At 29.1% G+C, this 23,750-nt stretch overlaps 1 protein-coding gene across 10 annotated transcripts in view; it reads right to left on the bottom strand.

The window, feature by feature from the left end:
• nAChRalpha6 (nicotinic acetylcholine receptor alpha6) overlaps window positions 1-23,750 on the bottom strand; it is an 894,362-nt gene that overhangs the window by 280,559 nt on the left and 590,053 nt on the right. For 7 of the 10 annotated variants that reach the window (XM_081748606.1, XM_081748598.1, XM_081748596.1 and 4 more), the window contains exons 3-4: window positions 22,619-22,663; window positions 6,869-6,978 (exon numbers count right to left, since the gene is read on the bottom strand). In XM_081748606.1, coding sequence (XP_081604732.1) covers window positions 6,869-6,978; window positions 22,619-22,663 — 155 coding nt within the window. Of the gene's footprint in view, window positions 1-6,868; window positions 6,979-18,775; window positions 18,821-22,618; window positions 22,664-23,750 lie in introns of all 10 variants that reach the window. The other 3 variants (XM_081748599.1, XM_081748597.1, XM_081748601.1) reach the window with 1 other exon arrangement.

Below are 23,750 nucleotides of genomic sequence, written 5' to 3'. Positions count from 1 at the left end.
ATAAAGTTAATTGTTTAGAATCATCTCTCGGTACATTTGAGTCATGTACAAAAACATATCATAGAAAGAAGAAAAAACTATTGTTGAATTGAGGACCTGTTTAAAAAACTTGACACATTTTTGTTACTTGAATAAAACAAAGTTCAATCTTAAGCTTCCGAAATTATCGGAATTATCTTCTTGTAAAAGTATTACTTTTTTTACGCGTATGTAATATTGTATGAGATATGAAAACTAGTATATATATATTAAAATTAAAGAAATCACTTAAACAAAAAAACACAAAATTTATTGTTTCTTAAGGTTAAGCCTATTTTAAGTATAACATTATTGGTTTCGTCTAGGCAAAATTTTAACTGAGGCCATATAGTTGGGTAGTAATGGTTATTCTCCTAGGATAGATTAATTTTCTTGATATTTTGGGTTATTAAATAGGTTGCTTTACTCATGCCTTTAAGTGAGACATCAGTGTTCATTATTACCATTATTACCATTTTATGCTCGAATTATAAAGTATCTTTTTCAACCTGAAAAGCAAATTACGAATTATTGACTGAACATGCTTTCTTCTTAATTTAATATTTGAAACAGAGACAAATACTTGATAATAATACTTATTTCTAAATTTGCAATCTCTGAACAAATTGTACTCTTTTCGTATTGAATGTTTAGAGAAAAATATAAACCCTTATACTGTTTGCTGTGAAAACTCAATTAAAAACAGTGGTCTACAGTTACCTAAAATTGATGTCAGTACCTAGATGTATAACACCAACAAAAACTCAAACATAATATGATAATTGAGTTTTTGGGATTTTTTCTTTTTTGGATTCGTAACTAAATTACAGAAAACATACTTACACTTCAACACTCATGGTATAATCGACTGTAAACATGTCGACTGTAAACATTTTACACATTTTTACTGCGGCGTTTAGCTAACGCTCGACGTAAGTTTGAAGGAAGAAGGATAATGAAATTGACAACAATGTCAAGAAAAGCTTTATATATATATAATTTCGATATATGACAGAGAGCAACAAGGAAATGCTACAGATATAAATGCTGAGAAAATTAGTGGCGTAGCCAGAAACTCATCAAGAGAGGGGCTCTCACATACAAAAGTATACATACATATATATATATATATTTCGAAAAGTCCCGGGCGCCAGGTCATCATGACGACTGGAAATACGAGTTTGGAGCCTATCTAATTTAAGGCCAAAAGAGGTACGACTATGTATTGAATTGGCCGCTACGCCGAAATTTTTGATCGCCAGGTCGATATTGGTGACCAAATATTTTAGTTTGATGATAGAAATCAACATATATCACATATGTACGAGTAAAAATGGTTACCAAACTACCTGATCTTCCTTTTAGATTCAGATCTAAAATTTCGTGTTCTATCCGTAATATATACCAAAGCATTATATGTAAGTCATTACATTTATTGGCCTGGAAAGGTCAGGAATATAGCGTTTGAAGTAAATAACAGTCCACGTACAGAGTCAAATCAACACACTCTGATGTCCAAGGCTATACTCAAGACACCCCCCTCAAAGCACATGTATTTTATGTGTTGTAAACTACAATGATCAAATTGTCCTTTACAATGGATTCAGTATTCAGTCGCTACTATATGAAATCTCATTGTTGTATGCAGAATTATACGGCAGAATCATTCGAAAAGAGAAAAGAGTGTTATAATGTGTATTTCAGAAACGCCAAGATTGCAAACTTCTACCATAATAAATCGATTTGTTCTGTAATATCTAAGTAGTTCAGTCATCTATGACAGAGTCTATTATGTGGCCCTAGGCTCCAGTTTACCTAGGTGTAATTCGTGTGCGAATTCAGCAGCAGCAGGTGTGAATTTGGGTCTGACTACTATCACCGGTAGTCATCTATAATTACAAGGTGTTAAAAAACTGATGAAACTTGCTAATAGATAGAGGGAAGTGCTAAACTCACGTTTGCTACACTCCATATAGATCTTAGGCCAATTAGAGAGCACTCGTTCAACTGGGTGATGCATAGTTAACCCATCACCTCTCAGGTGCCGATATTTCTGGCTTTCTGCACCGGAGTTTGATAACTCTTAATTTAGACAGCTTCTCAATTACCTTATGGTGCTGAATCAACCGGCTAATCTTAGTGATTCCACCGGGAGTAAGGGACCCTGCATGCTAAAGTCGCGCGCGCTAACAATTCAGCTAAGCAGAACCTCACCATTTTCTTGCTTAATGCTTTCTATCCCTAACTGCAATTGATAATGTCACTGAGAAAGAGATCAAAAAGGTGAAAAATGCTGTATATAACTAATATGTTAAAATTTTATGTAGGGTTAAATATAGAGCTTCTGGGAAGTAAGTTTTCTTTAACATGGCTTTTTGGTGATAAATTATAACAAGGGGAACATAGTCGGTGAGCCGAATTCAGAAACTCTCGGCGTGCAAAGTTATTTCTGGCTGAGCTCGGTTATCAAATATAGTAATTTTCGTTGCTTAGACAATGGGTTAATTGCCCACCAAAATTTCTTTAGAGAAATAAAGCACCAGATAGAAGCAGAGCAGAGTTGAGCCTAGCCTAACCGTTGCCGAATTCGGTCACCAAATATAATGATGTCTATTCCGTAGACGATGGACTACTTACCTTGCCCAGCAAATTTGGTTTGGATTCGGCTAGTAGTTACCGGGAAATCAAGTACACCATAAAAAGAGAGCTGAGTTCAGCCTGTCCGTGACCGACCTTGATTATCAAATACTGCGACTTTTATTCCTTTGACAATGGACTACATGTCCACCAAATATGGTTTATATCTGACCATTAGTTACTGGGAAATAAAACCACATATACACATTTATTCACCTGAAGTTAAACTATAAGCTCACATGTACCTACGCCTGTATTTAAAAAAATCGTAACATGGTGCTCACAAATGGAACATGTCAGCAGAATCTACTTTTAATGTCACTTCACTAAAGATGAGGAGGACTCGAGCCGGATTAGCCTCCCTGGCTACGCCACTTAAGAAATCAACATAAAACTGATAAATATCAATGCTTCTTTATCTGCAATGCGAAACCGATCTGTTCATTTTACTAAAATCGTCTTGATTTTGGCCTTTTCGTCATAAGCAACATAAAAGTACCTAAACAAATATTTGATCAGATTTTAGGATTGTATCTGTTTTCATAATTTTGTACTTTCGTTATTTTCTCGTCGCGGTTTTCGAATTATATGCATTCTGTTCAGCAAATAGCCTCATCACTGATACTCCTATTAATGCTCTTTCCATAATACTGATCCTCGAGTCGGGTATAGATCATTCATCTTTTTTGTAAAATCTTTGTATATGATGATTAATCTAAGCTGATATAATAAAAATACACTTAATATACAGAGTTCAAAGCAAATGGAAAACTTCCGGTAAAGAAGTTTTAAAAGTTTTTTCCATGAATCGAACAAGGAAGTTCAATAATTAAAGAAATACTAAATTTTCTATATTCATTCTAATGAATTTTCAAATCAATTTAAATATCAGCTCACAACGAATAATATATCTACTGAATGTTCTATTCGAAATTCATTTATCTGGTTACATTTGCATTCCTGTTTTTTAATATATTTTGTATATCCTTCTAAGTAGCTTGTAATCGTTCATAAGCCAACAGAAATGATATAGTATTGAAATTTGGTCAGATTTATCTTCTGTAAACCTGAAGAACTAAGTAACACATTCATTCAGATTTGCCGTATGAATGAACAAATAAAGTGCACCTAAGATTATTAATACTTTTTATCAATTTATCGAGTCCAATATATATAGTATATGTAATATGTCTTTCCAAATATCATTCTTTGATTTTTGTATTCTCTGTATGTTTGTATATATTTTTAATTATAATAGGAACAATTTCTGGATATTGCTTATAAAAGATTTTATAATTAATCGCCGGAATTTATATTTTCCTCACATTAAGAAACACCCTTTCTCATATACACGAAATAAATGGTATATACAATGACCACTTATTCTTAAAAGTATAAAATTATTTAAGAATAATTTACTATATATATATATATATATATATATATATATAAGACTTGACATAATTGTTTTCTACACTACCCTTTCGGAAACTTATGCAGCTAGATAGCGTTAACGGAGATTTCCAATATAATTTGGATTTAAGAATAAATTTGAAAACTAAATTTATAACATTACTAGAAAATCGTCCCTAGACTATTTTTTCAGACACTTTTCAATACTTGAAGAAATAAGCGAGATAAGTTGAGCCAGAATTTTCCAGGACAAAGTATAATTTTATTTGTCCACATCAAACGGATACATGTAATGATAGCTACATTTGTTCAGCATTAAAAGTACGTGTCATTGAGAAGAAAAGTAATTTTAGAATACTGATATATTTTGGAAATATTCTATGAAATTACCTTACTGAATAAGCTCTCATATTTGCAATACTTTTCACAAAATATGGGGAAGTTACGAAGAATTAAAGTTGAACTCCCTAAGCCTACTAATATACATTTTTCAAAGAGAATTTTAAATACATGGCTTTATTAATGTATTTAATTTATGATATTTGCATATTTCACTTTGAAACTTACGATGAAGGAATTTGAATGCCAACTAAGTTTTCACTGAAAATGTGAAATGATTGATTTAGCGAAGTCTTTAAAAGTTTAATCTGGATGTAAGTCGCAGATAAACTGTTACAAAAGAATATTACATGAATTTTAAAGTCATTTGAGAGCATTCAATATCAGGGTAATTTATTTTTGAATACTTTTTCAAGAGCTAGTTTACTTTGTAAATTATATACCTTTACAGTGATTGATAGTTATATAATTGAATCCTTTCATTGCAAACATGAACTTACGAGACCAATAGTATTGTACTTCAAATTTACAATGTAACAACATAGTATAGCCAAAAATATCCAAAAGAAAAGATTTACAAGAAATCAGTTTCTTCAGTGAAATAAATAGTAAGGGAAGCTTAGGTTTACTTTTATTAGAATATTAACATTTGTATATAAAGTACTATTTTCATCTTAGCTATTCTGATAAATGAATACATTCTTTTGAATAGATTGGAAAAACCTACTCTTACATTCTATTTGTAAAAAATGAAATGAAATCTTTAAGTTTTACGTCCCACGCTTATGCCGGTGAGGCTAAAGGGGACGACCTTCTATTTGCATTAATGCTTTAAACAAAGATAAAGAAAACTATAAACTTTCATCATTTAGTGTTGAATTTGATTTCGAATGTTAACACATTATGATAGCATGCGAAATCATTTCGAAATAAAAAGGCTTTTGCTGCGAGAGATTTTTGGAACAATCTCGCATTGAGATTTTAGTGGGTATATGGTTGTGGTTACGAGAAATTCTCAGCACATATAACTTTTAAATATTGTCAAATTACATTTGCCTTTCATTCATATTCATCTTATGATTAACACAATTATATCTTTATGTAACTGGAAAACAGCTAAGATAATGATGAAGATTTCGAGAAATGTTTTAATGTATTTTACCAGAAACATATATTTAGAAAGAGAATACACCAGAAGCATGTGTTTTAGGAGTGAATACATGCTTTATAAATAACCGTTCGGTATAACTTTAAGAGGCAACAACAAATTTAAGGAGAGCGTGTTTCTATGCCTACTAACTACCTGTTTTCCCAGGAGTTAAAACGATTTCATACCATGTGATAGTATGGAAATATCTCCCATCCTTTACCTTCCTTCAAAATTATATTTAAAATGCTTTCTTGGTGGAGATGGCTAATGTTCTGGCTTTTGGTTCAGAAGATTTGTATTCAATTCTTGGTAGTATCATATGTAGTTTGGATTTAATGCTTAACTGTAGAATCTTGCCTATACAGGCTAGATGATAAAAAGAAGCTTTTAGGTTCCAAACGAACAAGTTTGTTGAAAGAAGAACTTTTGCTACCTTGTAGATTTTTCTTATGTGTTACTACCTAAATATGTTTATATGACCAACATTAACTAACTAAAGTAACTAATCCTATGGTCTAAGAAACCTGGAAGTTCAATAGCACATTAACAAAAGCTCTCAATTGACTTCTTTCCTTAGCCAACTGATTGTATTCCTATTTCTTAGAGATCCGTCTTAATATTGTCTCCTATGACCAACACACCATCATATAAATATAAGTAATTCTCTACATCAACGTTATCGTATTCCAAACAGGAAATAATATGCGTCTTTTCAATCTTCTATGTAATTTCTCATGTACTTCAAACTTACGTAATCGTAACGTAATTTCAAATCTAAAGTGTCAAGCTATATGGCTTAATTTGGGCATAGCTTAATATTATATTGAATGTCCATTATCTAAATTTATATATATGCGAGAAAAGAAAAATATCTGTTTATCTATTTCATAAACTACTCTTTCAAATTAACATCAATAGAAACTAGTGGAAATCTCCATTAATGCTTTAAGCTTGTGATATTGTCCTAAACTGAAATAAATTTATTCAATTATTGACATAATCCTTTTGTTGAAAATGATTTTTATTTAACTAAATATAATGCCATGACCTTAAAAAAATACTTTTATAGCTGAAACCAAATGTAGATTAATATTATATATTAACGAATTTAGACAGGTACAGGTTGCATTAGTATGTGTAAAAACGTACACAGTTATTTATAATTTATTTTGAAAAGTATAAAAAGAATGCAATGCCATATTTTCCAAAATGTAACTAAATAATTTTAAACTTAGAATTATGGTTTGAAAACTCAGTAAACTGAATTAATTGCTAACTTCACCCTAGTAAGAAAAATTCAAAATATGTTACCTGTTGTACATGAGGATGTCTGGTTTCCAGATCTTGGTTGGCGTTATTCTTAAATCCTTGACACCACCATATTCTGAATCATTCCACTTAAGCCCGTAGTCGTTCCACTCCTGAGCACAGATACACATGCACTTCATCATCATCTGGCTTTATGCCTTCTTCTCTCATTAACATATTTTATATTGCAAAAGGGCACAATGAGGTAATGAATATTAATAGCAACTAAACTACAGGAAAACCTATTTCTCAATCTTGAGGTGCTCTGAGAAACTGTTATCATTAATTTAAATCAGTTAAAATTTGTTCTCCTATTGAAATAACATTTTGAAGGTTCTGTAATTATACAGTAAAGATTCTAGAACATTCGATGGAAAACTGCATTGTTATGTATTGTTCTATAAAATCACTACAATTTATTAATATCATAGAATATTATTAAATGTGGAGATATTCAATGTTCATTCCACATAAAGTAGAACAGAATAATTTTTCTTCGTATCAAAAGTATATTTCTTTCCTACGTTCAATCTGCAAAACATGTTCTAAACTTACCTCACTGCACATTAGAACAACGAATATCTAAAAATCATATAATATATTGTTTATAATGGTCATAACGAACAGGAGAACAAATTTATACTTTCTTTATACGAAAATGAGATTTTATTTATTTATATTAAATATTAAATAATACTGTTGTTTTGTTACTTTCAATTTTATATAGTTTAAGCCTTTACTTAGCGTTACTATAGCTATATCCCTAATTTACAATGACACTATAAGTTGCTGCGAGCAAAATTGCAATAGTTACGCTATTAAAACTAATAACGTCAATTTTCTTTGTAAATGTATAATCTATTGGTTAGATCTGAGTGGTTTGTTAAAACCATTTTAACTTATATTAGTCAATTTTAGAGTTTGTATTTTTATTTATATTTGTATAACTTAAAAATAAAATATACTCACATAATAATTAAGTTTACATTTTTAGAGATTCGTTGAATCCAAAGCTGCTTGTTGCTATTTAATAGATTAGAAGCATTAAGTAAAACTTTAATTATATATATTAAATTCAATGTATTGAGACTCAATGTATTGTATACAATGTATTCAATGTATTACCAAAATAATGGTAATAAAAGACATATATATATATATATATATATATATATATATATATATATATATATATATATGTCTTTTATTACCATTATTTTCTTCTTAGTATATTTTATTAATTTCTCAATACAGATAAAAAATATTACAATAATAATATTGAATTATTTCACATAACTTTTTGTTCCTTACAGTACGGCTGATCTTTTCTTTTCTTCAAAAACTGCTAACATATTTTTGCGCTGTTCATATAGATAAAATAAACTTTTTAAAAACTTCATTTTACATAGTTATTTTAAATAGATTTTATTACCTACTATGACAGTGCATTGAAGTCTATTATGTCTCGTAACTAAGACAAATAAAGAGCACAAATTGAAGAAAATGCATTTGGTAAAATGCACTTCAAATATTTCTGTATATATATATATATATATATATATATGTGTGTGTGTGTGTGTGTGTGTGCGTGTGGTAGGTGGGTGTATAAAGTTCTTATTAACATTTAAAGTATTTTTTAACTCACTCACAATGTTTATTTAATCTTGATGTAGAGAGGATATTCTTTGAATTAAGCACATTTAAAACATTCAGTAAGTTAGAGCATACTTGCTATATTTTTTATCATGATTTTGTAATAGAAACGAAGATATGAAAATGGTGTCATTCGTCGAATTTAGTATTAAGGAAATGCTTCTATATTCAATCAAAATATATTAAATGTGAAACGAAAGCCGTTAGTTGAACTCTAAAGTGTAATTGAAGCAGTTTACGTTTACTGTAAAATAGAAAATGTTGCATAGAATTTTTTACACAATGAGTGCAAAATATTCAATGTTTACATTTCATTTGCTCTCTCATATAAGCTTCTATCCTGTACTTTGTCGACTTCCTTTATTGGATTTCAAACTTTTGCAACATTTTTTTTGTATCTTCATGATTGGGAAAAGTTTCTTCTTATTTAAAACATAACTTGTTTTGGATATAACAATATTCGTTAAATAAACATTGCGATTCATTCTAAACAATGTATTCCTGTAAAATAGCCAATTAAAGAAGAGTAAATCTTTTACAACATTCAAATTAAAGAAGACTAATATGTGATTATTATTTTAATATCTAGATGAACTGAGATGTTATTGTGTTAGGGTTTTCATGGAGCATCAAGGAAATGATGGACCTTTTTAATGAAACATATAACTAACAAACTGTCATGTGTTTATTATTTTATATAGTGTGACGATGCTTTTAAAGAACATATGCTTTTATTATTTACATCTCTGTTAAATATACAAAACTTTATGACAGTTTACTTCCCAGTTATTTAATTTCTGAAGTAAATTAAAATACAATTTATAAAATAATTTAATGCTATATTTTAATAGTTATAAAATCACGCGTTGTTACTTAGTATGACAATTTATATATGAATATAGTTTATATTAAAATTACATTTTAAAATGATTTATTTCTCTTTGGTACGGAGCACCTCAGATTCAAGCTCAAATTACGACTATGTGAAATGATTTGATATCAAATATTACTGTTTCTTTTTTTAAAAAATTTTAAAACAATGCTTGCCATTTTAATATTTAAACAACAACACTGATGAACAAACAGTAATTAGTTTTTTATATTTTTATAGTAATAATGTAATAAATAATAGGAAGAATATTCAATACATGTTAATACATTACGGAACATTTTACAAGCACTCTACACATATAACGAAACATCTATACATATATACTACAAATATTACCAACTCTACTACCTACCAAAAGCATATTAGACAATATGAAGACTGGTAGGTCTTGTAGGAAAGGGTTGTGAACGTGTTCGATACGAACAAGACAGATACAGTATATTAACATGTGTAGAACATCATGCATGGTATTAGAAATAGGGATAATAGAAGGCACATGCTACAGTTTAGATCGACAATAAGTTCGAGTCGTTGCTGCCTACTAAGTAGTTTTACTTTCCTTATTTGTCTTCTTATAATTCTTGAAAGTACTGCTTACTGGGTCAACAATAAGTGTTAATTAATTTATTATTACTTATATTTTAAAAATGGGAAAGAAATTTCCAAAGGATATGAATTTTGGTTAGATTGTTAGATGATTATGAATTATTTAAAATTCTTAACTTCGTGAAATATCTTCTGTTAAGCGGACGTACTTAAATATTCCAAAGTTTTTACTGACAAAACTTAGAAGAAAATTTATAAATAATAAATAATTGTTAGAACATAATTTATAAGTTTTGAAAATGGTGGAAAATTAATTGAACTAAATTTTAAATAATAGAAATAGAGGACATTTACACGATAAGATCAAAATGAACTATAATTCAAAATTAAAGAGAAAAAAGTGTAAACATCTTCTTTATGTGTGACATTTTTCAAAAAGAAAGTTGTCTTTTAAATATTGCATTCCTTACATTCTATGTTTGACACAAAATAAATTGTGATTAAGTAATCGGGAAATTACTAAAACATTCCGAAATGAAAAATATTTGCGGAAATTGGTATACTATTGAAGGAAAATTTGTTGACAGACGAGGTTTATATTTAGCAAAACTCAAAATGTCTCATCGATGTTACTACCAAAGCAAACCAATACTTATTAATGAGTGGATTTTATTCTGCTCAGGATTTGGTGCAAGCAGTAATGTGTCAAAATGATTAAATGATTTCATCTTTACATACTCACACAGGACCAATAATTTGATCCAAAAAAGTGCGCAATAAGGAATGTGTAAATAAGAAATGAAAATAACTTACCGATATGTACAAATTTAATTGTACTGACCTTCACAATAAAATAATTGTGGGTCTTCAATTCCAAAAATTAAGGAAAAGTTAATCGTTTACATACTGAGTTCTTTGAAGATAAAAAATCATCTGGAATGACGAACTTATTTTAATATTTATGGAATTCTAAATTCTTATATATGTAAAGCAGAAAAAACAAAATTTATTTATAATTTAAGAGAAAATCTCATTTGATTTCTATTTTATCACACCTCAAAATATTTTAGTAAATTATTTTAGACGTTATGAGCATTACTATGGATAAATTGTTTATATTTTATTTATGAAGGAGGATATTGTAATGTATTAATTTTTTTCTGAAATAAGTATTGCTAAAAAATTTGAAAGCCAAAGTTTTTGACAGATTCATTCCCATTTCATTCATGAAAGGAATTAGATATAGTCAAATGTCATGTTTGACTAATGAGTGTTTGACAGAAGGTATATAGTTGATTTAAAAATAAAGAAGGTTATGTACTATGTGTTGTTCATTTTTATTATGAAATTGAAAGATACAAACTTTAATCAGAAGAAAGGCAAAGAGAAATGGTAATCATACATACATTGCCACCATATTTTGTAAATGCAATGTAAATAGGAATATTTCAATCGCAGAATAATGCCAACGCGTAAGTTTCTAGACAAAAAACTTAAATTGAACAATATGAACAGATTTATAAAATATGATTTTGTAAGAAATTCTTACTACTTTGGGAATGAGTGTTTATTACAAAGAGGCTTGGTAACAAAAATAATTCAAATTGAAATAATATGTTGCTACGTTCAAATTTTCCTTTTTTTTCTGCTCCGTATTATATAAATGACTACCTGAGTCAGCAGAGTAAGGTGAATTATTACTGTCTTATGATTTGTATGGATATTTTTATTAGAAACGTAATGTGAGTGCTTAAATATAATAAAAAAATTATTTAATTTTAAATTATATTGTAGTCAATGTATGAAGCGGTAGAATTTTTTTAATTTATAAACGATGTTCAGTCCAGTGGCTAAATTTATAATTTTAGTATATGTAAGAGGGTTCTCATGAATTACAGTTGAAAGGGAAGAAACTTACAAATTTAACTTATGTTTGAATTATGTTCAATTTAATACATTATGCATGGAAATAAAATAATGTTTAGAAACGTCGATTGAATAAGCATATGGTGTGGGTAATATTTTGGCAGTAACAAGTTGTGCAAAATTAGAAGTAAAATTAATTTATGTATTATTAACATTTTTCTTATGAAAATGTGTGTTATAATATAAATGGGTGTACTTAAAACAATGAGGTTTTCATGGATATGTTGCAATTAAAATATTGAATTGAAGTATGAAGATTGCAATAAGAAGCCAGTCAGTAGAAATTCAAGAATGATGAACGACTCTAGTGAGATTACTGCACTCAGAAAATGATAGGCTTGGCAAATACAGATAGTAATTGGTGTAAACACAATTTCTAAAATTTCTAAACATATATATAGTCGAAGAGACAACGAGCCCTTTGTGCACGAAATGGCGTTAGTGTCTCAAATCTCAGGGTATATTAGACACAACTGGTCAAACCTACGTCATTTAACAGCTGACTGTTGAAACTAGTAAACTGCAAAAAGTGTTAGAATTATTATAATCAGAAGGCATTGTGCCTTGAAGATGAGTTAACTTTCCATGAAACTGCATTATATTCTACAATTTTATTTCGATAAAGGATCATGTGCCATGCAAGCCTTTTTATAAATGTATACTATTTATGGGCAAGATACCTTATCAAAAGCTACAGCCAAAAGATGATTCAGTCGCTTTCTTTCTGGAAATTTCAATGCTCAAGATGTTTGTTGCAGTTTTAATTGACCAATCACAACAAAACATATTCTGGCAAAAGTAGAGGAAGACTGACGTGTAAGCAGTCGTGACATAGCCAATGGCTTAAACATTCATCACGAAACTGTGGTAAACCATTTGGAGAGAGCTGGCTATAAAAGGAAGCTCGATGTTTTGGTGCCACGTGATCTTACTCAAAAACATGTACTCCATCGAATTTCTATCTGCGAATCTCTACTGAAATGTAGTGAGCTGGAGCCGTTTCTGAAACAGTTGATCACGAATGATGAAGAGTAGATAACCTACGACCACAAGCAAAGAAGATCATGATCGAAGCTAGGAGGAACTCTATAGTCTGTGTAAGTCTCCTGACACCTAGTAAGGTTATGCTGTACGTTTGATAAGATTGGAAGGACATTGTTCATCATGGCCTACAAATGCACCCAGCAATTTAAAAGAAATGGACAGAACAGGTAAACGGAAACGACGTCATATACCATGTTGACAACGCCGGATCGTATGTGTCTTAAACGACCCATCAGAAATTGAGAGAACTTGGCTGAAAGGTTTTAATTTACCTACCTTATAGCCAGGACCTGTATTCGTTTCTGCAGAATTTCCTAGTGTTAAGTTAGTTTCAAAATAGGAATGTGAAGACTACGTGTCAGTTTTTCTTTACCAGAAACAACAACTTCTATAGCGACATAATTATAGTGGTGCCGGAAAAATGGCAGAAGGTGATTGAATAAAATTATCCATATGTGATTTCATATCTTCCATGATATCTTCAAATCACTATAAATGCATTCTGAAGTTTGACTGCAAAGGATCAATGCATTTTATATAATCTTATATGATATTATCCCTGCAAATAAAATGCACAATAAGGGAAAAGGTAACGTGAATATTCTTTAGCATCATTTATGAGGCTAGTTTTTTTTGACACTGAATTACTATATACAAAACAAGAACAATGATGGCGTAGAAGTATAATAATAATAATTTTAACTTCGTTACTCTTTCTTGTTATTGAAGACGTTTCAGGGAAAACAAGCTACACAAGAAAATATTTTACTTGGAAAGAGGTTGAGAGTAAGGAGTCATAGATGATTCTACATTCTGAAAAAAAGTTTTCTCCTGTTCTTTCTAAGAAAGATGCGAGGAGGGAGAGCGAAAAATAACAGAGGAAAGAAATCTCGTTGATATTCCAGAGCGACCAGTTGTGCCGCATGAGAAGATGAAGTCAATGAACAACCTATTGATTTCCCATTCAATTTTGCTTTCCACGTCACGTCTTTCGAATGCAAAAGCCTTGTGAACCAAAGATCTCTAGTCCTTTTCCATGGAACGTCACATTGGCCAGAGATAAAAAAGATACTTGGCTTTTCTACTACAGAGGACACGACCATGAAAGCATGCCAAGAGGAGAATAATAATGTAATGCGTAACTATCTTTACTTTGAGTGAATCAATATAATTTAGAAATATTCCATTGTTTGAAAGTTTAGATTACATAGATATACTTTTGTTATAATAGAAACAATGATCCAAAGGGAATAAGATGTACATCTCACTTTTATATATCTTACTAAAATAAGCATACTTTAAATATTGAATTCATAAAAGTACTCAAAACTATTAAAACTATACCGCTTTTAAAACTCACAAAGGTCTTGATATGAGGTTTGGTGCAACGTTTTCGTTTGAATTTTCAACTAGTTGTTAGAAATGACTAAAGAATTAACTCAAAAATTACTAGAATGTCTATGCTCAAGTGTGCGACCCCTGAGGCAGGTTCGAGCCTACTTATCCTAACGTGGCAACTGGGATACTAAATCAGTAGTGGAGAGGTGTGTGGGCATTTCCTTTCACTTTTGGTTCTAAAAGGTATATTATAAACTAAAAATCAAGAGCTGGAGAAAGTAGAGAACTAGAAATAGGGATAACATATATGTACGAACAGTGTAGTTTTTCTTCATTATACACTTCTTAGAAATCAAAGAAAATTATCGAAAAACATCTCTCAACTTTTACAGCGAAGACGAGTGGAAAATGTACCTAAAGTATTAAACCATATACTATATATATATATATATATATATATATATATTCCGGTGTGTTTGTTGTATTACTAAAAGCAAGTGGTTTAGTATGTGGGAATGACCAACAACTCAAGCTACACAGTAGATGTCATGCTTTTTCCTGACAGAAAGATATGCTGGAATTTGAAAATACAGAAATCATTCTAATGATTTACACCTAGTTGTGTGGTCATTTCTTGAAGGAGTTTAAAAGTTCAAACAAAAGCTAAAGTAAAAGAAATAAAAAATAAAAAAAAAATAAAAAAAATAAAAAAATAGAGAAACATTTCTTAAAATAAGCTTTAGTTTAGCAATTGAAATGTGCGGACAATATTTACAAATTTAGACGATATTATTCAATTGCAAAACACATTCATGAAAATGTTATTATGAAACACTTAAATGCTGAGTTGGTCTATCTTAAAGATGAAATTGTTTCTCAAGGAAGAAGTGCAATATATTTGCAGGAATAAAGGAAGTATATTTGAAAGAATTATGTTTTCAAACTTTTGTATGTAATGTATTGAGAAGCACATGCAAAAGTCTTGTTATGTCTTGTAAATTTGTAAATGATTTGAGGAAAATTATTGCCTTCTGATTGCTATATGTTTTCACTTTGACAACTTAATACAAATAGTACAAAGAAACATACGAACAAGAATCACGAAAAATAAAATAGAACAAGCAATGATTTTAGGTGAGTGAATTTCAGATATTTAAGAAATTATCTTTCCCTTCCATACAAGATGAACAGCAACTCGATTAATTCAATCTAAATTTATCTTCACGTTGTTAATAGTGGATAGCATGAAGTATATATATATATATGCTAATTGAAGATCCATTGCAAAATAAAATAATGAAACAAAAGAAACTACAATTTTAGTTGAAGAACACAGTCTCAAAAACATTGCACAAAACGAGGAAACAATTTCGATGAGCAAAGGAAACAATTTTTTTCACAGCTAAGATTTTTCTGTAAACTAAAATTAATGCAAGTAAAATATAACATATATACACCCAACGAACATGTTCAGGAGTCACAGAAGTACTGTGTTTATGCACACTAATGTTATGAAAATGTCAAAAATTTGATTGTAACTTACTGTGTAATATTAACTTTCTTGCTATGATTTTATAATTAGAAAATAATATTATTTTAATAATCTTTCCTTATTCATTTAAAGAGAGGATTCTTAGCTGTGACAAATAACACTGTATTGAATTAACGTATATTTTTGCCTCCTGTAAACTTGTAGAATGCTAATCCGTACGTTTTGTTAAGTTCATTTCTCCTGGCAAACAATTGTGCGTATGTTCCAGCAATGACACTAAAATTTAGGCTATTATGTTATTCTGATAATTTCGTTGAGAAGAAGTTTTAGCATACATTTACAACAGTATTGTGTAATATTAGCTTTTGTGGAATAAATGTACGAAATCATTTCAATGGATATGTAAATAACTTTTTGTCTTCTCTATAATATTACAAAACATTTTCAAATAAAATGTACGAAAAATATGTTGGAACTGTTCAAAAGTTATAGGTAATTGAAAGTTTCTTCAGCTTCTTCAATGGCTGAGGGCAACGCTTTTTTTTCTAAAAATTACATAAAATATATACCCAATGAAATACAGATCAGGATATCTAATTATTTCATAATAAACATTAAAATTGCTAATATTGTGTCTTATTCCTGTACTAATAGAATCTTTCCTATATCCTTTGGAAAATAATCATTATATTTGATTCACCTTGTAAAGATATTACCCTGTTGGAATACGATAATTATCATTCCAGTAATTTGTTATTTATATGTGTTAAAATGATTAACATTTTTTAAAATCAAATAGAATGAAAAAAGATGACCCAGATTATGTTAGATGAAATCATATTTAAGTGAATTATGTTGAGAATTAAATTATTATAATAATTATTTTAAATTTTAGATTTAATTTGTTTAAAGTATTTTAACATCTTTGTAGATTTTATGCAATGATTATGAGAACTAGTCTGCTAAGAAGTTTCATTGTTTGTTTAGGATATTTGGATTTATTTAGTAAGTTGCGGAAAGTTAGAGAGTGAGTTTAGAAGATGTTACACACACGGAAGTTTTCTACGATTTTCTAAAATCCTCTTCATTAGCTAGGAATAAAGAGTCTATATACGTATCAGAGCAGTATCAAACAATTTGTAGTGAATTTCCATTTGATATATTTGTTTAAAACTAACTCAAGTATTTCACATTGATATATTATAGTCTAAAACTAGGAAGCAAGTTAGAACTGAAAAGATGTACTATCTACGAATATAACTAATATATATTTACTGTTATAAACTTTAGTGTTATAATCTCGTAGTGTTTCTTCAATATTTTAATGTTCTTTAGAAATAATCAAACTTATATCAATATCTTATAAAAATTGTTTGGAAAACAAAGATCAAGTGCTGTTTCGTCCAACAATTGTATATTCTACAAAACTAAATCTTGTGTATATAGTTGAAGATATACATCACACCATATCATATATACATAGTGTCATATTTAAAATTTAACCGGATGCTTAAAATTGAATAGTACAAAATTGGCTGATTCATACTAGCTTTGCTGTATTCAATAACTTACATTAAAATACAAATGCTGAGCAAAGCAACGTTTTATTATAAAATAATAAAACAATAATTGTGACAGTTTCGGGTATCTAACATATCCTTCTTCAGACACTATCGAAAATAAAATCTTGCTTTGCTTTGCTCAGCATTTGTATTTTAGTGTAAGTTACAAAACTGGGTACGAAAATAGAAACAAATTTATTCAACGAAACAAAGAGTTTTAAAGCTTAAATTCTTCATTATTCTGGTGCTTTTAAAGAAGGAAATCTTGCTCTATATTAAGAATTAAAGTCAGTAAATACGTAAGATAGACTAAACTTTGGAAACAATATTTAATACGTAGGAATTATTGATGTTTAACATTTTGTTGTGTATTGCTTACTACAAATTTTCTTGTTTCCTTGTCATGATTTTAAAATGTATAGTTATTTGTACTTACTTGTCTCACTACAAGAACTTATTGTTTTTCTGAGATTGATCAATGCTGCTTTTGGAATAATAATTAAAATTTCTGGCATTTTATTAACACTAACTCGTTAAATGATTTAATAATTAAATGAGATGCAATTAGTACATTGATACTCATTGTTGTGTTGTTTTATTGAGTAGAACTCTCAATTTCTTACTTCAGATGGCTTCCTATTTGTCTCACGGTACGGGTAAACGTCGCAATTCGGGATCATAAGAGGCACCACATTGAATCAAGCTCGGATCACGGGTTAAACCAAATATGTTATCACTCGTGATTCGGGAGAAGGTATAAGAATAATATTTAATTACATTGGAAAAAGGGTACTTAATAAGTTAAAACGTTTTATTACAGCCGACATCTTATCAGATACACATAGACCAATCTTTAAACTCTTTCTAAAATTCTCATCAAATACTATATTTTAGTTTATGTAAGCAAAACAATTAATTCATTGTGTAGTTTTCCGGTAGTTTTTGTTACACAGAGACATTTTAATAAATTTTATTAAAATTAAAGCTAATGTGTAAACTCTGTGTGTATTTGATATTATTTAGTATAATTTTATAAAAAGGTAACATTAAAATGAATAATATCAATTGTAGTAATATAACTACTATAGAATTTGTTGACGTCACTTATATATAATTTTTCCAATTTAAATCTCGATTTTCTATATAGGAAATTAATTAGAAATATGATGCAAAATGGAAAAACTACTTCCAAACTTGTAATACATAGTCTGACGTTTAATAAAATAAGTATCATTAATGTATTCAAAACCATGATACTAATCAAATGGATAAAGCAGGTAAGTAAAGTATGTGATAGCCGTACTCCAATATGTACATGTAAGTTTGATACTGCACTGATATTCTTCTTTCACGTCTCTTGTGTTGTCAACAAAGAGATGAAAACATTAAAAAGACTCACTGATTTGGAACTGACACTGCCGTGTGTGTTTTTTAATGAAGCGATTGTTAACACTTACCAACGAAAGCCATATATTTGTTATTAGGAGTTGATTCTTCTCGTCCTATAGTAAGACACAACAAAAAGGGAAAACAAACGTTGTTAGTCACATGACGAAAAGACATGCAGACGACTAACACATACAGAACTAGAGCCAGGAATCAAACTTCTTCCTTTTTGATAAAAATCGATATTTGCCAATCAAAGGTGTTTAACTTATCTAATTGTATAAAAAGTTACGTGTGTACTTTTAACTATTGCTTTATAAGCTTAATATTATTTCAGATTTCTTAACTTACAGCAGTATTCCAGAATCACTTATTCCAGAACATGTAATTCAAGTCTAAAATATCTAAAGAGTTTGATGTTTGACAATAATACATGCAGATTTATTTTGTTTGAGATATATTTTTAGAAAATTAGAACACGAATGCAAATATAAACTTATTGAAGGCCAGATTCAATATTGTGAATAAAGTTTCTCTCATTTTTCAAAAGATTGAAAATTACAATGACTTTCAAGTACCTCGGTTTTCCTGTTTCAAAAATAAATTAAATGTATTTTATTTGCACAATTGCTCTAGATATGTACTAACCGAGGTACTCTTTTGTGAATTTTCTTTTACAAGTGAAACAAGTTTATGGTTTTTGTTGTCCCAGTAGTTTAACAGAATATTGTCATATTGTCTAGTTTACAGAGAAATAATAAAATTCACTTGATTCCAAAGATAAAGTCCAAATTAGGTATTTAACTAAGCTATAAAGATGGTGAACGTAACATAATTTACTGTATAATAATATAGTTGTTTGAAGACGAGTTGCAAATATGAAAATATAATTCTTAAATAAACTTTCGTATTTATTATTTAATATTACATTATCTTTATTAAAATATAAATCCCTACTATATAGTTATTAGTTTTCTAAACACTATATCGTTATGTCTTCATCATGCTGTATTATTTTTTCTATTATAATTTCATTATCTTATGGAAAAAATCTACAAAAGATTGTGGAGCAAACAATCTTGATATTTGAAACTACGAATATTGATTATAGACCTGACTATTGAGTTATTATAAATATACATAATGCTTTTTCAATCGTCGATATATGGAGAATAGATACAGTTGAACATGTTAGTAAGTTTATTCGTTTATCACGTATTAAAATTATGGACACTACAGGACTAACGCATGAAATTTCCAACATATCAATAATGTCGTGTTCTAATTTCTATCTCGATCTTCCTAGTAGAATAATACTAAATATGTACTTCCTATTTTTATAAATTTATCAGGTACGAAATTTAAAAATACACATTGAACAACTGCAATTAGCATGATATTTCCAGTGTACAGGAATGAATATATATATATATATATATATAATCTTCCTGTCTTTAAAGAATTGAAATTTACTTCCAGGAACTACTGAGAAATAATTTTCTTTTCTGCAAAAAAGAAATATCTACGAATTCTGTAACAGTCAATTGAATTTAACCACGTAATGAGGAAAGTCAGATTCCTGGCTCTTGTAACTGTACAAACTAAGAACACGGCCCTTGGGATGTGGTCAGGGCAGTGTAATGTAAAAACGGTTTGTTGCGACGTTGTAAGCAGCCAACGAAATGCAACTTCTTATTCTATGCAAACATTCCAGGAGAGAAAAATAGAATGTGGTTTCATTTTCTAGTGTTTTTATCTGGATGCAATTAGTTTGAAAATATTCACTACACTTAAAAGAACGATAGTAAACCGGAGCTTTAGATGTGTACAGCAAAATGGAAATAAAATATTTTTGTGGCACTTGGAAAACATAATGTTTGTGTTGTGTAAGCTTATAGCTGAGCAAGCACTCTGTTGCTCATTAAATTTTCTCGTGACTCAGAAGTTGGGTCAACTTTTGTTTATATATTTTCTGAATGAAAAAAATATTCTGTCAGTTAACAAGCTACATTGTATCTTTGATATGGCATTGAGTGGCACCTATTCACTTGAACAGTAATGTTCTGAGACTCTTTCCACAGTTTGTTTGTCTTATAGAAACACTGCAGACATAATCTCCTACCATGCCAATTTCAATAATTTGTTTCTCATTTAAACATGAAATGCGATTTTACAATTTGAAACTTTTAGCTAATCAAAGGCTAGTTTTATTGTAATTCCTAAGATAACAGGAATTCTGTAATTTCGTTTTTGTATATTCTTGCACTGCCTCTGCTTCATATGAGATTATGCATTAACAGAAATTATGAACATAATAATATATTTTTCTTTTACGTGGCCTCAATTTGATATATTGTTTTCAAAGTATTGTGATTTTTGTATTGTGAAGCAGCCTTGGGGTCATTACATTAGTATTAAGTCATTGTTTCTATAGAGAATCAAGTTTTTACTGTCTTAAAAAATATTTATTAGCGAGTTCCCAAATTTGCTTCTGTTATGCTGCATAGGTATAGAATACGGTACAACCATATAATTAATGTGATACACCAGTAGATTGTTTATTATTAAAATCGTTTATTAATGCATAGAAAACTTTTAATATGCTTAAAGTACTTATTTAGTTAGCATTTCTGCACGAGAGAACTTCTCTGTAACCATTGGAAATTGAGGGAGCCGGATAGAGTGAAGGCAGGCTAGTGGGCTACCGAAGGCACAGGGTAAATATCATTTAGAATACGAAGGGAAAATGCATATATTGTGTTGAAGTGCATACTATGTGTGGTGATACCCTTATAGATGATTGCGTGATAGTGAGGCTCAAACTATTTATTTTATCTTATTACTTCAGTTATATATATGTTCAGTTATATATATATATATATATATATATATATATATATATATATATTCAGTTCAGGAACCAAGGGATGCTTATAATTTTTGGGAAACATACAGCTGATTTTGATTTGTTCTACATGAAAGATAATTGTACTCAAATCACTCCAATCTTTTGTGCTCAAATAAGTATAATCTTTTAATGTTACTGGATATCCAGAACTACAATAACAATATCCGGGAAAATGTTTGCTGGTAATTGAATTACACCTATGCTTACTTTTGTTTTCTATATTTCACTTATACTTCAAGGCTCTTTGTCATTGTAGCTACGATTTTATTTATGTTTGTCATGAACACTAGTTATATATTTGTAATCTATATAACATTAATAATTTATGATTTTTTTCACTTTCCAATTTAGTACACTACCTCTGTTAGATTATTCTCTCATTTTAAATTTTAAAAGAACAAGAATTTTTTTATTAATAAGACAAACATTGTTAGGGTGCGTATATTATACTCGTGGATATACATTCTATCAAATCGCTCTAGCTTGAAAGTCATTTCCTACTCTTATAATTTCTTTAAAACTAAAATCTAGTTTTTAAATAGTAAATGTCAACAACGGAAGAAGTTTTTTTCGTCTTATCCAATTTTCATGTTTCTGTAGATTTGGAAGAAGATATGAATGTAAATTTTTCTGTTGGTTCTGATATCATATTATTCCAGAAAACATCGAACTTCTATCAAAAAAGAGTAGGAACAAACTTTGTAGATTGATTCATATATCTAATATACATTTAAAAGAGTTTGCTAGGTATGAGTGATATGTTATGATTATGTATTTCTTTGAATACTGAAGACGTGTATTTCTCTGAATAACGTGATTCAAAATGTGTTCCTCCTATGGCGTCAATGATAATAAATATGAGGTGAATATTTTCATTCTCCAAACATCAAAGTTTTAACATGTTATCTAAAATATAAATTAAACCACGTTCTATTTTTACTTTCACTTGCTGTTGGCGATTTTGTGTTTATATATGCATGTATATACATGACACAATCACACTTACCAAATTCAACCAAGCGTTTGTTGTCAGAATTTGATTCTTTTCGTCCTAGAAAAGGGGAGAGAGAATAACACACTCGTCAACCAAAACACTAAGGATTCAGATCACTTCTCTGCATATACTTGTGCAACCAAACGTTTAAAATCAAGTGTATAACCATGTCAGGTAGCTGTAATATATAAATACTCATATGCTAAAACAAAATAAAATTAATATTCTGAACTTTTAACCCTAAATATTGTTTACTATATTCAAAAAGTTTCATTAATATATGATAAAAATTGTAAATAGCAAATAGGTTAATTAATATAAAATTACACACAATGAAAGAATATACCAAAAATTAATTATAGAATTATAATTAAGAATAATCAAATTGGTTGTTATTTCGCATCCTTTTACTAGCGTCTTACTAATTTACGCATGACTTTCGTTTTGCTTAAATAAACTTATGTAAATCTTAACAACAATAACAATAACACAAAAGAGTCAGAATCATTGATGTGAGTAAGTTGTTGATTTTCAACGAAGATAGATGTTTACATAAGTTCGCTCAAAATTATTATTAACAAATAATCAAATAAAAATATTATCATATGATGTAAAATAATTACACGAAAAATAATTCCATAAATTTTACACGTCAAAATTTAATTACATGAAGTATGGTAAACTAATAACAACTGAGTTAGCTTGGTAATTCTTTAAAGTTTAAATTAACTGAATGCTAATTAGAATGGTTTAGAAGAATAAACAAATTATATACTAGCGTATTTTTCTGATCAGGGAACTAGATGACAATGTAAAGAAATTGTTATAACTAGAACAGTATCTAATAGTTATACGCGTAGGATAATTCACTAAAGAAAGATACAAAATAATGTAATCATAACTTTCCTTTCTATAAAGACTTTGTAAATTAAAAGGAATTTATAGTTTTTCGCACCACTGTTATTATTATTATTATTAAATAATTTGTTGCCGTATCTCTTATTAATATCTATAGTTAAGTTACGGATGCATAAATTAGGTTAGTATTAGAGTTTTTAAATTATAAATTAATACGTATTTTATGCTAACTGAAAAGTGATTTTTAATAAAGTTCAACAAAGAAATTCTTATAATTATATATATA

Source organism: Thermobia domestica, chromosome 2, assembly GCF_964235325.1.
Source record: "Thermobia domestica chromosome 2, izTheDome1.hap1.1, whole genome shotgun sequence".
Lineage (NCBI taxonomy): Eukaryota > Metazoa > Arthropoda > Insecta > Zygentoma > Lepismatidae > Thermobia > Thermobia domestica.
The sequence above is the reverse complement of the archived record's forward strand: the minus strand, read 5'-3'. Positions and strand labels throughout refer to the sequence as shown.